The following is an 18,030-nucleotide window of genomic DNA, read 5'->3' as shown; positions in this document are numbered from 1 at the left end:
CAGTACTGACAGTTACTGCTGCCCTCTGTCAGGTTCCAGGTTACAGTCCCTTTGACTTACCTATGCTGTCGTGCTTTGCCGTACCGTTGACTCCCATCTCCGCTTCTGCAACCGTTGGGGTTTTCACCAGTATCCCTGGGCATGGGTTCTACGTTGTACCCCGTAGGATTTCGTCCCTATCTGAACTCGGCCTTGTCAAGAGGCGCCCACCCCCGCGGCAAGGACGCGCTGAACAGGAATTTCGCCAAAATCTATATCCCCATCTCCAGGAGAAACCGACGAGTCAGACCCATTTGCCGGGACATCAGCAGAGTACATCGCACGCAAAGAAGAACAGATAGTGAAGCGACAGAACCGCAAAGTGTCCGCCCAGAGACAACAGATAGACAAGGACAACGAACTGTGGGAGCGGAACAGAATGCTGACCAGCGGTGTTGTTCATGCTATCAACGTTAACAATGATTTGGATGAGGTACTGTTATTTAAACCACATTTTACCTATTTTTAAGGATTCATCCAGCAATTACGGGTCTCATTTCTATATTTTCCCATGTGTCTTTATCCTTGAATCGCGAAATAATATAACGTTAGTATTATGGTAGTGAAAAGGAAGAGCTCCGTGGCGCAGCAGTAAACGCGCTTGGTCTACGATTGTTGAAGTTAAGCAACTTTCGCAAAGGCCGGTCATAGGATGGGTGACCACAAAAAAAAAATTTCATCTCGAGCTTCTCCGTGCTTCGGAAGGCACGTTAGGCCATTAGTCCCAACTGCATTAGCAGTGGTTAATAACCATCAATCCGCACTGGGCCCGCGTGATGGTTTAAGGCCAGATCTCCCTATCCATCCATAGGGAAGGCCCGTGCCCCAGCAGTGGGGACGTTAATGGGCTGATGATGATGATTATGCTAGTATGTTAGTACCTATGGATTCTTGTTCACACCATCTCATTTTATATTAAGTTATACCTGTCATTTCCTTATCCTGAAAAGGAAAGGGACGGGTAATCGACAGGCATAATATTTATGGAACACAGGTCAATCTAAACAATCTTCTCAAAATTTTACATTGGTTAACCCGTCAGTATTGAGTTGACAGCACACGTCAAACGGGTTGCGTATCAGCGTCATGCCAATTTTGTTCGCCCGGTTATTCATTCATTCACTCATTCCATTTTAAAATGAACAGTTGACAATCATATTATGTCGCTTTCTTTTTCGGCGGATAAGAAAATTATGGGTATAACTTAAAATAAAATTAGGAGGAGTCTGCAGGGTCATTGCCTTCTGTAATAAATGCACTTTCCTTTTCGGCGTATAAGAAAATGGCAGATATAACTTAAAATAAAATTATCTACAGGAATTAGCGCCATTATTTTAATATTTATTTTTACAGGAAAGCGTAGACCGGGTACATCTCCTAGTCCACAACATTGTTCCTCCTTTCCTCGACGGCAGAATCGTCTTCACCAAACAACCGGAACCTGTTATACCTGTAAGTTACGTTTATTGCTGTTTAATCTTAGAACGGCCTCTGTGGTCCAGTGGTTGAGCGTTGGACTCACGATCCGGAGGCCCCGGGTTCGAATACCGGTGAGGACATATAAAAAAAACTTTGTGATCCCTAGTTTGGTTAAGACGTTATAGGCTCAAAAGTCCAACATTTATTACATAAAATAGCATCACGCGTGTATCCCCGAAGGGGTGGGCAGAGATGTATAATTTATACATTCATTTCTCGCCAGTTATTTTAATTCATGATTCACAGAAAGCACATTGGCCTAATTATGTAAAAATCTGTGATAATTGTAAGAAGCGAGTGCCAGCCCTACACAGTTAACGTCACACACCTCCGAAAATGCATTTCTCAGGAATGTGGGTTTGCTCACGATGTTTTCCTTCACCGCTGAGCACGATATAATCATTTATCACCCAAACGTGAATTTGAAAACAAATTCGACAATCATTTTAGGCCTGTGCTGGATTCGAACCTGCGACTGGGCTACCACGGCCTCAATTTTTTTTTTTCATAACTTTACTGTAAAATAACTCTTTGTTTTTTAACTTCCAGGTAAAAGACCCGACGTCAGACATGGCAATAAACGCTCGGAAAGGCTCTGCGCTGGTCAAAGCGTTCAGAGAGCAGAAGGAGCGCAGGAAAGCGCAGAAGAAACACTGGAAGCTAGAGGGAACCAAGATCGGAAACATCATGGGCATACAGAAGGAAAAAGAAGAATTAGAAGATGGGCCCACTAAAGAGGCTTATAAGTACGCTGAGCACTTGGATAAAGGTAAGGATAACACACATACATACATAAACTCACGCCTACGTTCCCATCGGAGCTTACCCCGCTTGCAGAGACTATGGTATTCCATTTGTTTCGATCCTGTCAAAAGAGGTAAAAATAAAAAAAAAGATAACAAAAAAGTTAAGGATACAATTTATCGAAAGATAGAAACGCACGAAGATTTTAGCGATTGCTTAAAAATTCAAAAATACTTTATTGCACACAAACACAACACACTTACAAACATTGAAACAACCTACAACTAGTGTACAAATGGGCGGGCTTCTTGCTATGAAGCAATTTCTTCCAGTGCCATAGTGTATGTAACAGGCTTATTAAGCGGATGTAAGTGGTGGAGTCTGAAGTGTCGGTTACCATTTACCAAAACCAAGTCCAAGTCTAAACTTGAATCGTAAAGGCAATATGTCACTATGTAAATGTATTTATCACATTTCCAGAGGCCCAAGAACCGGAGTCCAAGTCAGACTTCGTGAAGAAGAAGTCGATAGGAGAACAGCGGCGGTACCTGCCCGTGTTCGCGGTCAGGGAGGAGCTGATGCAGGTTATCAGAGAGAACAGCGTTGTTATCATTGTTGGTAAGTGACACTACTAAACACCACATACAGTCATGAGCAATATAATTTACCCACTTTAGGACTCTGTCGCACTAACATATTTGACATTTAGTGAGACTTACAGTTCAATTTGTCAAGAAAGTTAATGTGACATGGTACCAAAGTGTATACATATTAATGCTCCTGACCGTACATAGATACATAAACAGCCTATATACGTCCTACTGCTGTTCACAGGCCTCCCCTCAATCAACCGGAAGGGGTACTAAACACCATGCTATAAGAATACCAGGTATGCTCAATCCTATGACAAGCCGCCATTGCTAGCGCTATGACGTAAGTGTTACCATTAAATTGGTAACACAAACATTCCAAGGACATATAATATACAGTTAAACAAAAAATGTATTAAGGACTGTACTTATTTTTTATAAATAAATAAATAAATAATAAATAATTTTATTATTAAAAATTAAGTGAATTACTGACTAATGTATTTAATTACTATTACTTGTGACATATTATATAAAATCATTAAAACTGTAAGTGACCCTTTTACTAAAAGTTCAATATTTCCTTGCAGAGTAAATATAAAAACATTTGGCTGTGGGTAATTTATTTTTTACGAAATGGCAACACAGGGTGGGATGACGTCAGCTGGGCTAACCTTGAAATGTTAGCTGTCACTTTTGAGCATACCTGTTTTCTTATACCATGCTAAAGACTACTTACGGCCTAGAGCTATGGTCCAGTGGTTGAGCGTTGTGCTCCCGATCCGGAGGTTTCGGGTTCGAATCCCGGCGGGGACATATTACAAAATCACATCGTGAGCCTTAGTTTGATTAGGACATTATGATTGTCCGAAAGCAAAATTATCCGTGGTTCGGAAGGCACGTTAAGCCGTTGCTCCCGGTTACTACTTACCGATGTGAGTAGTCGTTACATGAGCCATGTCAGAGGCATTTGGTGGCTCAATAATAACCCACCAGACACCAGGGTTGATAAGCTAGTTCATCTCACAACCCACACGATAGAAGTAAAAAAAAACCCGACGCAAACAACGTCGCGACAACCCTATCAGTATCCGGAATGCATTATTGTATTGAACTCGTAAATCAATATTGTCATTAATATACCACTACCGTAGATACAGCGCTTGATACAAAAATGCGGCGAAAACTTGGTTTAGCTATACATTCGTACACAGCGATACATACATTCAATAAAATCGTGTCAAATTAAGAACGTACACATCATCTTATTATGTATATTAGCGCGTGGTGCTTCGTAACGCGGTCGGGTTATACTGCCACTCGGATTGACCGGGAGTACTTATTTTAGTGTATTTTAAACTAAATTAATAATTTTGGTGGGTTTTACTGCGAAAATTAAAATGTTTATACTATGATAACATGTACAATGTCATTACTTATTAGAAATATGATGTTCCATACTTCTTTTTTCGATTTGAGCTTCTATTTTTGCAAGTTTATACCACGCACTTCCCCGTGTTGCCAGTTCGGCGCGTAATCGCGCACTGAGGTAAGGTACTGTCAACGTCGCTATATTAACAGTAACTTTGCGTCTCACTTTTTGAGCGCTGATGTTATATCTACGGTAGTAGTAAATCTATGAGTATCGTAAACGATACGATGATAAAAAAATATATATTATATATTTTAGGTGAAACCGGCAGCGGCAAAACGACCCAGCTGACCCAATACCTGCACGAGGAAGGCTACAGTCGTCTCGGCATGATCGGGTGCACGCAGCCGCGGCGCGTGGCCGCCATGTCGGTGGCCAAGCGAGTGTCGGACGAGATGAACACTAGGCTAGGTAAGCTTCTTCTTCTTTGCGAATGGCGATCGATATTGGTTCGCCATCGTGGTGAAAGGATCGGCCAGTCTGCTTTACCGACTAAACCGTCCGCAGACTGTTAAAATAAGCTATAAACATATGACTGCTAGGCACAGACAGATAGAGATGTTCGGGCTGAGCTAAGAGACCGGAACCAACGGTTTAATGTGCCTCCCAAAGCACGGAATAATGCTACTTTTTCGGACAATCAGGTGATTCAGCCCTAAACAAAGGACATTCTCAGAAAGTGATACCGACAACGTACCCGTCGGAAATGGGTTTTTACCCCTATTAAGAGTATGTTTCTAAAAGCCTATTAAATGGAGCAGTTATTTTTAACAAACGGTCCACTTCCTTAGGAATAGTTCTGAAGTTAAGAAAGGGATATCGACAAAATAATGATTTCTGAAGTAAGGTAGAAAATCGTATAATATGAGTCATAATCTTCTAAACCGTAAATAATCGCTGAACATATATGGGGGTGTTTCTGGTAGCCAATGTGTCCAAGCTCCTGTGTCAAATTTTTCGTTTTGATCGTCAACCTTTGAGCCAGCCTGTATAAATATTAAATACTCATATTCTTTCTTATTCTAGGCGACGAAGTGGGCTACGCGATCCGCTTCGAAGACTGCACGTCCCCCTCTACCGTGATCAAGTACATGACTGACGGTATCCTGCTTCGAGAAGGTCTGCGCGAGCCCGACCTCGACCATTACTGCGCCATCATTATGGACGAGGCGCACGAACGCTCGCTGTCTACGGATATGCTGTTCGGATTGCTCAGAGAGGTAAGTGACGTTTTTATGCTATCCGTCCGGACTTTCTGCTTTCTGTCCGGACTTTTTACCGTCCGGACTTTCTGCCTTTAGTCCGGACTTAATAAGGATTCATGTCGCCCTCGACGGTTATCAAGTACATGAAGGACGTTATGCCTCTACTTCGCGATCATTATGGAGCTCGTGTCTGTCTACTTATTGCTTGGAGAAGTAAGTAGGTGTCCTAGTTTGATATGCCTTCCGTCCGGAAATTCTGCCCTCTGTCCGGTGTTGTCCGGAGTTTTAATCGAGTGTCAAGAAATTAGTTTTGACCCACGCATTCTTGTTTAGTTCTGGAACCAAAATATGCTGTATTTTTTATTATTTAAATAAAAAAGAAGAAGGTTAGACGTAGTGTATTACCCTCTGTTTGACGTGTAGTGTATTAGTCACTCCATAGTACATATATCTAATAGACGCTATTAATATTCAATTCATCTTTAATAGGAGCTAATAGAGCGTTATGTAATGCAATTGTGCGATGTCAAAGTATACTACTTAAAGAAATAAAAAACAATCGTATTATTTATAGGTCTGTTTTTTTTACTTTTCTAATGAATTGGTACTGTACAGTCCGGCTCGAAGGACCGAAAAGATGTACAGTCTCTTGCTAGACATGTATGAGCTTCTAATAAGACGATAATCTTGATAAACTGATGTTATTAGCGAGCGAAACCAAAGATGACCAACTCAGTATTAACGTATCATCATCAATTTAAGAGCCACGCTCTTGTCGGTGCAGCATTTTCTATGCTACTTTTTTTATGGAAAAATAGGGCAGTGGTTTCCCTTTTGCCTTCCGCCCCGCAGTACTCTATCTGACACAAGTGGGATGGCGCCCAGAGTAGTCTATTACAAAGCCATACTAGGACTCCTGTCCTCCGCCTCTAAATAGTACCTACTGACAGTTACTGCTGCCCTCTGTCAGGTTCCAGGTTACAGTCCCTGTGACTTGCCTCTTCCGTCCTGCATTGCCGTACCGATGGCTCCCATCTTTGCCTCTGCAACCGTTGAGGTCTTCACTCGTATCCCTGGGCAAGGGTTCTACGTTCTACCCCGTAGGTCGTATTAACGTATAATAAAGAGTAAAAGAACACAAAATTATAATAATATAAAAAACCGTACTTTACACCTCCATTGCTAAGCGCCATATAATCAACAATACCTAGGCAACGGGGGTTGCCGGATCTGACGCCAACAGATGTGGAGCCAAAATGAGAAGTGTGTTTGTAAAGTGTGTTTTATTGATCACTTTCTTTTTAAAGTTAATTACACAAATACGAGGAGCTCGGTGGCGCAGCGGTAAACGCGCTCGGTCTGCGATTGTTGAAGTTAAGCAACTTTCGCAAAGGCCGGTCATAGGATGGGTGACCACCAAAAAAAAACATCTCGAGCTCCTCCGTGCTTCGGAAGGCACGTTAAGCCGTTGGTCCCGGCTGCATTAGCAGTCGTTAATAACCATCAATCCGCACTGGGCCGCGTGATGGTTTAAGGCCCGATCTCCCTATCCATCCATAGGGAAGGCCCGTGCCCCAGCAGTGGGGACGTTAATGGGCTGATGATGATGACACAAATACGCGAGTACACGCTACCTTGATGAGTCGTAAACTAATTATACAATTGCGTAAAAAGTAAAATAGTCACTCGCAACGTTTAAGTGCCATGTAATGAGGCGAGTCCACTCCCATTACCTGGGCGCAAGTACTGATAACCTGGAAGGTGTAATGAAATGAAAATGATAAGTTTATTAAGTAATCATTTATTAAAAAATGCTTCATTATAAATAGAATTAACTTAATTGAGTACATTACTCTCACAACAGTCAACATAATTGTCACAATAACTTAATTATCTCATAACCATGTCACACGTGACGTAACTATGATTTTTTAATATTTTTTATTTGTATTTAAGACCCTTAAACCTTTTAATCTTCTGGTTATATCATCCCCCTAGCATTATCCCGTTTTTCACAGGGTCCGCTTACCTAACCTGAAGATTTGACAGGTTTTTGGAAGCGACTGCCTGTCTGACCTTCCAACCCGCGAAGGGAAAACCGGCTCAATATAGGTTAGGTCACATACCTCCGAAAATGCATTTCTCGGGAATGTGGGTTACCTCGCGATGTGGGTTTTAATCTTCTCGTTACAAATAAAATAATTGTTATATAATAAAGAGACCGTCTCATTGAATACAAATTCTGAATTATACCTATATTTTTGATATATATTACTTTTTATACAGTCGGATTAGAAACATACCTTATCGTCAAAATGTACATAAATATGCCTGAAATGTCACAGATTAAAGGATATTTTTATGAATTAATATGATTAATTATACTGATTATAATTTCATAGTTACGTCACTATTCCAAACTCACAACAATAGGCACAAATCTTGAGATTTCATACAATAATTGCTCAACCTAATCGGCCTGGCAAATCCCACCATAGATCTAGAAAGGGCTAGATTCATAAATAGAAATACTTCTACAAACTTCAATACTTTGCATCTTAAACTTTTTACACCGACTACGAAACTGTATAATAATATTTTATACGCAATTTTTATAAAAAAACACTAGTCCCTTTTTTATTTATTTATCTCCTGGAATGTTTGTTTCCATAGTTTTTTAACTGAGCGTTTATAAATAACTTTTTCTAATATAAAGTTTTCGTAATCGGATTTTAACAACTTCGAATAAAATCAAAATCATTTTTTATATAAAATCTGAACAGTCTTGTCAAATCAGAAAGTATGGAAAGTTGTATTTAAGAAATACTCATAGACTAGGTCACTCTCAGAACATTAAGTTTATCAAACCAGACGACTTAAAAAATAATCTATGATAAAGTACATAAAACTGTAATATCAGTAGATATAAATAGTAATGGGACTTGAATAGTTGTCGTCCAATCGTCTCTATTGGTCCGTACAATGAGCAATCAATTACTCTATTACAAGACAATACAAGGCGCAAGTCAGTTTATTTAAAACTGCGTACAATTTTTGCGCATAAAATTACGCCATCTTTAAAAAGTCAACTCTACTTCCGACTCACACTCAAGTCCAATTACCAATTAGAGCATTACGATTTTAGAAGCTACGGGTCTTAAATCAGGAATGTTTCACTCTTTTTTGTCAGATTTTGTTTTTGTCTACAAAAAATTAAAGCTTCCCTTAAAAATAATTTTGCGATACCATAAGTGAAGTCAACGTATGAAGTGCCTTCATACTGAAGAAGTGGAGCTTTCTTAGCGCGGTGTTGACCGACTAGAAGGAGAGAGACAGAAGATAGGCAGTACGAATACTGAAGAGACAACTGAGAATTTCAAAACGTTCCATTAGCTGCCAGTTCCGAAAAAATAAAATCTTTTTCGAATTTCTTGGATTCCGAAATTAAACGTTGTCGATGTTGGCTCGGGGTTGCCAGAAGCAAGCGTAGCAGGTGTTGCCAGCGGTAGACCCGCTGGGCAGCGACCCTCAGACCGACTTTGCCTTGGCTCGCGCCACGTTTTGGTTCTGGTTAACAAGCATCACACCCATATTCATCCCGACATTGCCCCACTTAAGTGACTCGCTTATCTGTAACAAAGAAATTGGCAAATTAGTTTGTGTCCTATCCTGCATATTTATCCTGTCTGATAGTCTACCTCCACCTATTTACTATACATACTCAGCCAGGGTGTCAGCCAAGTTGTAAACGATAATATAGATATAGGATTGACAATTCGCCCTATGTCAATCCTATCATTTTTATCACTGTCACTGTCGATTCTCGTAACCGTTTGCAACTTGGCTTATCCCCTGATCTAATATAACCAATGTCTACTTTAAAAAAAAAACCTAAAATTATTCTACGTAATTTCTGCATTCATACAGTTTTCTGACACGTTCCAAAACGGTCCTATCAAAACGCAAATAAGGTGGCTTATATCAAAACATAGTTTTTAGTACCTAAATTTTACTATCACTTTATAACGTATTTTCATTGTATAAAAGAAGCAACGCCATTTTCTTTTCACGAGATAAAACTGTTTATATCTTTAACGACAATATGCCCTTCGTACTTGTCTTATCGCTCATTACTTTTATTTTATGTCTATCCGACATGAGAGTGTCATAAAAATTATGTAAATGATAAATTATTATTCAAGGCAAGTCATTGACGTGATCTTGTTTATTGATAAAGCTTAGGGACAGACCCGACTCATCATTGAATCATACCAGTATTTCAAGAAGAACTTCAGTTTTATTAGCGTAATAAATTAAGGCAGATTTCTTATTAAAGTCTTTTAAAGAAAGGCTATATTTTGTCCACAATTTGTTGCACGTTATTATAGATGATATGGATCTTATATTAGCCATTTTTCTTTTTTTTATGATACTAACACGCAAGAGATACATAATAATTACGACAGACCCTGCATTTATATTTTTGCGTGAATACTGTAATTATATTTACATTTAGAAAATTATCTGCATATAATTTGCCAGAACATTAGCTTTTTTATGGCTATAAAATTGCGTATCATTTTCCCTTAAAATATTTGTATTATGTATAAATTATATTTCATCTAGCTGTCATTTATTATCATGGAAATAACAAGATATCTTCTTTTAAAGGTCTCTGACGTAAATTAACATCACGAATGTTTATATAGGTACTTTACAATCTGATAAAATAAGTACGGAGGAACTATAAATAACTAGTAATTATAGTTGAGATAATTATATGATGTTTGTAGCAAAGATATTTCTAATAATAGGTATACCTACGCAGTTATATAGACGTTCGACAATCCAGTTACACAGCTTTTAAATAAAAAATATATTACAGATCTATATATCGAAACCGTAATCATAAAGTCTGAAATTATTTTGTGTGGAATACAAAAACTGCGTATAATATAAATAAAAAACTTTAAAACAAAAATTGCTTGAAATGAATTGTTGATCGACCGCTTTTTGTGAACTTTTCACCTTATTACTCTGCTAGTCTATAAAAGTACTTCATCTCCCTGGCGAAATCCCGATTTTCACGGGGTCCGCTAACTTAGCCCAATACAGGTTAGGTAACATATCTCGGGAATGTGGATTTATGCTATAAAAATAGCTACTTATTTCAGAAAATTGTGGCGTTTTAACAAGCTGCCATTACTTATCTTGCAACAGAATAATTTTATTGTTATCTAATATGAACGAGGTCAGACGTAGAAGACCAATTCGCACAGAAGTGGGTCACAAACGATCAAGTTAATTCATTAATTTTAACATACACAGCTGTCCGTATGTCGTTACTCTCCTTGCTAAATGCCTATCGTTTTAGACAAATTGTTACTACGAAAAGTTTCGCTATTTGCATATCAACTAAATAATTTGGCCTTGCAAACGACACTGGGCGACTCGCGCCATTTTTTTATCGCACCACATTTTTTGATTGCACCAACGAAATTGGTGCAATCCTATAGAGGATATGGTTTAGTGCTGAAACTGCCATAGTAACTATTGCTTGAATGAAGTTCTCATCATTCCTATCTTTGTTGTGCCCTCTAGCGTCCATAATGATTCTCATTTTATAATGTCACCAGTATCTACATAGTGAAATGTGGCGCGTTGTGGGCATTGTGGCGCGCCTTGAGAAAGGTCTATATCTATCAGTGGACTGCAATGGGCTGATGATGATGACAATGACCAAGTCTGCATCAGTTTCGTTCGTTCGAAAAAGTCAGCAAAAACCGCAATATTTATGCAACTTTTCCTTTTAAATTTTATGTTAAGGCATACTAGCTCTAGCAATCTTTATATATTCCACATTGTTCTGATAAACTAGGGAAAATGCCTTTATAATAGGCACCTCCAAGACAATTTCAAATATTGCCTTGAAGCCATTGACTTTAGTTATTGCAAAAGTCGTCACGAACAAAACAGTTTTCGATATTCGCTAAAAAGTCGGATAAAAATATGTGCAAACATTAAATAGTTTTAGCGCATAGATACTAATAAGAAAGTCAATATTCGCATGTGTATATTTCATAAGAAACCGAAATATAAGCTATATGCTTAAAAGAGATAAATTCCTTAGTTTTCGGTTTATATATAATATATATATCAATGAACAACTGTTTAAACATATAAATATTAAAGAATTTGCAGACCTTCATTATTATGTCTATTCAGCTGATGTTATATCAGGTATTCTACATGTATCTACGCATTACTTTTTATATACCAAAAAATGCAATTCTATAATCTCTATTTAATATTCCACCACCATAGTTTCCTTCATTTAACTTACTGCCCTCACGGCACGAATTATATCGAAGGTTTCCACCAATAGCCGTAGGACATCTATCCATGTAGATAGAATTCACTGAAGCTGTTAGTCGAAACCCTCGAAATAATTTGCGCCGCGCGCGGTGCGGTTGGACGGTTGTCGTGCAGAGCTCAGATCATTGATATTTGCTATACTGTGACGCAAAATACCTTTCAATATTATGCTATCATTCTTATCTAACCTAAATCTGAAAATCTACAAATATGTACACTTAAATAAATATATACTTAATGTAAATGAAATAGATATATAAATTAAGTGAATGATTAACTAGACTTTATAGATTATTAGATTAGGGACTTCATAATGATATTGTAACTGAGTCTGAGACTGTTCTAATTTATACTGAAAAGAGGTAAAGGCTTGTTTTAAGACAAAATTTAAGTCATTGTTAAGTTAATGAACTTTGAGTTTTAATTAGAATCTTCAATTAAATTCTTTGTGTCTTTAAGACATAATTAACTTATTGACGTAAATAAATCACCTTTCAAATTGTATGATTATTGCGGAGCACTTAGTGATATGAAGTTATAGGAATTTTATCTAAGAGGGGATTTTTACTTTATTGCACGTTTTGATAGCAAGTCTTCGATTCGATGGTCATTATCTATACTTTATCGATCACGTTTGATCCAATTAGCATTAGGCACGTGAGTCAAGACCTTCAAACAGCATTCAAAAGAAATAGTAGCGCAAAAAAGTTAGATACACAAACACAAAAAGATTATACAAAAGAGGGGCACATTGAATTCCGGTACATTTATACCAATCGGTAGTAAGTAAAACCTCACCGGTAGTGTAAGTTTCCAGCTGTAAGTGTCCAAAGCGCCTCAACGATTACCATCAAAAGATGATAATCATGGGTGTTTTCGACGTCGTTAGGCTTATCTGTAACAAAATTGCTACGTTGTGCGATCTTTGTCTTTCTTCACTCTATCCCCATAGACCCATGCACACCGCAATGATCGCAATTTTATGCACCCAGTTTTCAATGTCTCCAATTTTTTTAAGAAAACGCAAAACAAATTTGAAATGAAAAAAAGCTGAAGGCAAAAGTAAACACGAACTTTGACTTCACATTAAGCGTTCGAAATGATTTGAATTAACTTCACATGATCCTTAAACTGAAGCATTGATTGAAACTGCCTTTACAACATGAGATATTGTAAGGACAGCTTTTTGATTCCCTTGATGACATGCAACTTAAGAGTAACATAAAAGAAATTCTAGAACCAAAAATACACATAGCCAAGTAAAGAGTGAACTTAATGGACGCCGCAAGCCGACCGAAACAATTTTTAACAGAAACCCGTTACGTGTAATGAGTAATAACGTTACGTAGCGGATCTATCGATACGATATTGAGGGTTCTAGAAATTTCAAACAAGTCATTGCAATCAATACGTCGTCGATTGGAATAAATTTAATTACCATGCTTTTGCAGTAATTAGAATAAAACCGTTTACATGTTTAACGCAGATACGTGTACATGTAGTTAATTTAATTTGCAAAATTAACACAATTATCGTGTTAAAACATCACGTATTTGCGTCAAACAATTTGCATTGAAAGTATTTTGATTACTTTAGTTTTGATGATTCTAAGAGTAACGAACGTATAGCCTACAAAAGTTTAGTTTTTAACGGGATATACAGTGTATTTTTTAATTGTTCGTCTTACCTGTCGCATGCGAGCTTCTTGAGGAGTCTCCCCATAGCGGCACCAGTGGACGAAATGCAGTGTGTTATGCCAATTCCTCTCGAATCTTGACTTAGTAGCCATATCCAGCTGGAATCAGTAGATACTCCTTAGTAGTTCCACCGTTCACGTGACCCATTCAGAACGAAAGCCAGGAGCTTTCGATATCTGAAATGAGAGGACCAATCTGACGCAAACCTACGCTTCCAAGAACTATAAACATGCAAGAAAAATCTGAATAAGGGACTTGATCGTCCTGAAAAATCTATCATGATGGGAAATTGAATCGTAAATTCAAATTGCCTATTCGGGGGTCTGATTACGACAATAATCAGTTTCATAATCCCATTCCATTTCGATTTGACTATCCGCAATGAAATTTCTCGAGCATTGTAATCGTATCCCAATTCAATTTAAAAAATATACGGACTGTAGCATCCTAATTAGATTTTGAAACAGTCACACCGCATTTGCTTTTTCATGATGGGATTATTTGGTTCGAGATCGCTCTTTCAATGTATGTTTTGAAACATCGAGGATGTTTATAAAAAGAGTACAATAAAGCACTATTAAAATGGTTGCCGATGACTTTCTACGCTTTGTCGGTTCGAGAAATTTCCTAGTGGCCGGCGAGAATGCCAGGAATCGGTTCAGTACATTGATAGATGTTTGTTTACGTTAGATATGGGTTAAGATTATATAAGGTCGCTAGTACTATTCATTCTTGGCAATGTTAGTGATGATGCTATAAAATTAGTATGTGTATTCTCTCGTGAGCCGCGGCATTCGAGGCCTCTGGTTATGTCATGTTACTCATACCTTATACTATACGGATAGATATGTAGGCGTGTCTTACTTAAGAATTCTAATAGATATACGATCGTTATAAATTCATTTATGCTGGTATATAAATGAGTTGTCAAGACAGGAATGTTACTTTTTCTGTTGTGTCTTCAAATACCTATTTCCGTCTTACTTATGCTGTGCATTATTTATGATACTTAAAGATGTTATTACCACACTGTTTGTTATTATTGATTAATATTATTATCGTGTCCTCAAGATAAACTTGTCGCAATAATTCCGCGAGTGATAAAATTATACTGACTGGGTGATATAGATAGATAAAAGATAAATGGATGATATACAGGAGGTGTGTTAATTTTTATACCTATATTTTGATATCGCGATGTTTTATCAATGTAAGGGTCCTTGAGACTTAAAAGAATTTTCGTCTTAAGTGTATCTGATAAATGCTTGAGATTTAGATGAAAACTATATTGTTAGTAATGTGTAGAAAAGTCGGTGAAAATGAATGACAAAATATCAATGTACTGAATTGTTCGGGAAAATAGTCTAATAACCGGAAAATTACTATTAGAATTGAAATATTCTGTCGTGATTTGTATTTTGATTTACCAATTTCGAATCATGCGTTTCTTATTCCGAAACTTTGTCATCACCAATTCGAAATACGATTTTGCTTCTTGTTCTACTCCTTTTTTTTAATTACCTTTGCTCGAATATCCTTTTCGACATTGGGCGTCTCCTGTTTGTCGTCGACATTGTTGATGCGGATCACGGAATCTTTCTTCCAGAACGCGCTGAGCGTCGTCCTTACAATGCGTTTGCGCACACCTTTCTGCTGAACGGTGTACACTTCTATCTGTTCCGGGTTCTTTGTTTTTTCTGTGGACAAAGTGAAAGTAATCTTTAATATCGAAGAAATTGCTACTTAGCAATAAGGCCGCCTATTGTACTAATTCTATTTCTCTTTTGTTTTGTATTTTGTTTTTTCCTGTTTGTGCAATAAAGTATTTGTTATGTTATGTTATGTTAAGTTACTTTTGATTCTAATCTTGATTCGAGTACAATGTAGTGTTTAAGAATCGAAGTAACTACTCTTCAACTTCATAATATAAAAATAATGGATAAATGTCAATTTCTTGGGAACATGATAAGCTAAGCCGTTTGTATTTGTACCTTATTTAATTTTTTATTGAGACTTTGTTTACTTTCTTAAATATCTGTTGAAAGTCTTTAACTATTTTGACTCTAATTTACAAATTACTAAACTCTCATTTATGATATTTTACTATCAAGAATGTACAATCCTCGTTGTTCCACTTTCATTTCTCATAAAAATTCCCGTCTTCAAGTTATGCATATAAATGTACTGCTTATTTACTCAAACTTGTTCGAAGGTCGTCGACTTTAACTCTTTTGAGGTTGTGGAAAGGGCAATTCGTTACTTACATAAAATCGTAATTCATTAACTTGCAATAATCATGATCATTCAAGTCGATATTTAAAAAAAAAACTACTTTTAAATATCGCATGTATCATATAATTTTAAATGCAAATTTTTCTTGTTTAAAGTATAGGCTTCGTGACTACGGTTTTTATTTGCATGTAAAGTAATAAAAATGTGCATATTTTAGCTACGTTTAAAAAACAAAATTAATTTCGCTTATCAAAAAGAAGTTCTGAAAAGAAAACTAATTTTGTAGCGTGTTTTTGAAACTGGTCCATTATAACTTTATTAAAGAAACATTTTTTTTTAAATAAAGAACCAAATTCAAATAAGTGACATTCCATGTGCGTTTTCTAATTTATCTGTGGATATCATTAACCTGGCGCTTGGCTGCGTACGGCTTATGAATTATTTACAACTTATTGTTGGCGTGTAGTAGTGCCAACTGCCAAGCTAGTCCGTCGCGGCTGCTTGGCCGACTCGAACGTTATCGCTGCCCCAATTTTTTCACGATAAAACTTACGATTTTGCAACATTTTCCTTCCTTTTTGCAGTTTATTCAGTCTTGATAATGAAGAATGTTTTGCTTATGAAAGCTTTGAATGCGATTGTGATGTTTTGTAAGAAAGTACTGTTATATGATTGCAAAGTATGATGGGAATACATACCTTTACCCTTCTTCCACATGGCAATGGCGAACATATGGTAGTCTGGGGATAGAGTAGAGTCTGGTGGCAAAGGGTCCTCCGCTCGAACTTCGAGGACGAATCCTGACTCCAGTACGGCGCAGAGGATGTTCTGTTCCTCATGCTTGAACCACTTTGTCTCTCTTAGCTTGTGTATGGCCACCGACGAGCCGAAGCGCTGTTTCTTCGGCGCGAACAGTGCCTGGGCCTGACTTCCGAAGCGGGACAGTAAACCCTTCACGGTCGGTGGCGGCGCCAGACTCTTCTCCGGCGGTTTGATTTGCTGGAAACTCCGGCAGGTCACGAACCTCGCTTCCATTGAACCCTTTCTTTAGGAATTTGCAAAACGATCCCCACCAAACACTTTGTACTCGCAATACTCTCACTATCGGGCGAGTTTGATTGAACACTTTCACAATAGTATGTTAGCGCGTGGTTGAGCGGTAGTAGAAGCGTGGAGCTATACGGCGGCTCGGTGAATAAGACGCGGCGCGCGCGTGGGGGCACGATTATATACGGCGGAGAGGGGCGCGGGCGGCGCGGGGAGCTCCGCTGCTCTTGTCTGACCTCTCTAGTGCTGTGCGACGGTCGATAAAACTATACATCATTATTCATTACCTGTACCTATAGCTTCATCAGAATATGAGCTAAATATTTTCTTGATGGCACTTTTGTTTGCTGTTGTCTCTAGGCTATTAGTCATATTTTTGACTTGCTTTCCCTGTTAATCATTAATGATCGTATGTTACTCTTGTAATATTAGGCACTTTTACTTCCTTTTGTTTAAATTGTCAGTTCTAAAAATAATGCCGTTATTCACTTACCTACTGTATCAGCAAGAACGAGATAGAGCTAGTTTTAAATAATAATTCGATGACTGCTGATTTCACTTTTACAATTTAGAACAACATCATTATCTGATTCAGAATCTGAGTGCAGTTGTACTGAACTGCGCATTATGTACTCAAACTACATTATCTCGTGATATCATCGCGTCTTAAAACGGTAATTAATAATGTTGATGATGAATAACAATTTAAATGGATAATAATATAAACAGTATTGGCATAAGATATCACAATTTGTGCAAGAGTGACGAAATCGAATTGCTTACTCCATCATTACGCCTCTACTATGAACATAGAGAAAAATAATATACTACACATAATAGAGTCCGTCGCCATATTGGGAATTTCACTAACACAACGTGCGCAAGCGGGGAACAGTGGCGAGCGATTGTACTACGCTGCTACCGTAAGGAAGTAAAGTTATAATAATACCTCCTTACTGCCAGTAGATGGCATCATTTCCATAGAAAGTGGAACATAAGGTAATCGCATTGTGCATGCCACGCCATCTATTTATAATGCGGTAACTTTCCGCCCGCACCAAATCGTATCGCACGCTGACCTCACCCCCTCTCGGTTTTAGTTTAGTCTTAAATAACTGTAAGCCGCTAAGGAGTGAGGGGGATAGCGCGCAGACTGTGTCTCACTCGCACTTACCCGTTCCGTTTGTATA

General features: G+C 37.9%; 2 protein-coding genes across 3 annotated transcripts in view; one reads left to right on the top strand and one right to left on the bottom strand.

Moving 5' to 3' along the window:
- Positions 1-18,030, top strand: part of LOC126372723 (pre-mRNA-splicing factor ATP-dependent RNA helicase PRP16) — a 128,145-nt gene that overhangs the window by 5,830 nt on the left and 104,285 nt on the right. Inside the window, exons 5-10 of the mRNA XM_050018580.1 lie at positions 270-472; positions 1,393-1,491; positions 2,068-2,287; positions 2,743-2,880; positions 4,543-4,695; positions 5,311-5,504. Of these exons, the coding sequence (XP_049874537.1) occupies positions 270-472; positions 1,393-1,491; positions 2,068-2,287; positions 2,743-2,880; positions 4,543-4,695; positions 5,311-5,504 (1,007 nt within the window). The remainder of the gene's footprint in view (positions 1-269; positions 473-1,392; positions 1,492-2,067; positions 2,288-2,742; positions 2,881-4,542; positions 4,696-5,310; positions 5,505-18,030) is intronic.
- On the bottom strand, positions 7,275-17,003 carry LOC126372807 (uncharacterized). Of its 2 annotated transcripts, XR_007567220.1 has the most exons (5): positions 16,492-17,003; positions 15,083-15,258; positions 13,552-13,659; positions 12,663-12,759; positions 7,275-9,119 (listed from the first exon to the last, which is right to left on the bottom strand). XR_007567220.1 is itself a non-coding variant. In XM_050018708.1 (4 exons), exons 1-4 carry the CDS (start codon positions 16,826-16,828, stop codon positions 9,018-9,020), a joined length of 723 nt encoding a protein of 240 aa, XP_049874665.1. In that variant the 5' UTR covers positions 16,829-17,003; the 3' UTR covers positions 7,275-9,017. The 2 variants fall into 2 exon arrangements, 1 of the variants encoding a protein (XP_049874665.1); XM_050018708.1 differs by lacking the exon at positions 12,663-12,759.

The sequence above is a fragment of the Pectinophora gossypiella genome, chromosome 14, assembly GCF_024362695.1.
Source record: "Pectinophora gossypiella chromosome 14, ilPecGoss1.1, whole genome shotgun sequence".
In the NCBI taxonomy this organism is placed as follows: Eukaryota; Metazoa; Arthropoda; class Insecta; order Lepidoptera; family Gelechiidae; genus Pectinophora; species Pectinophora gossypiella.
This window is presented reverse-complemented; position numbering and strand designations above follow the sequence as displayed.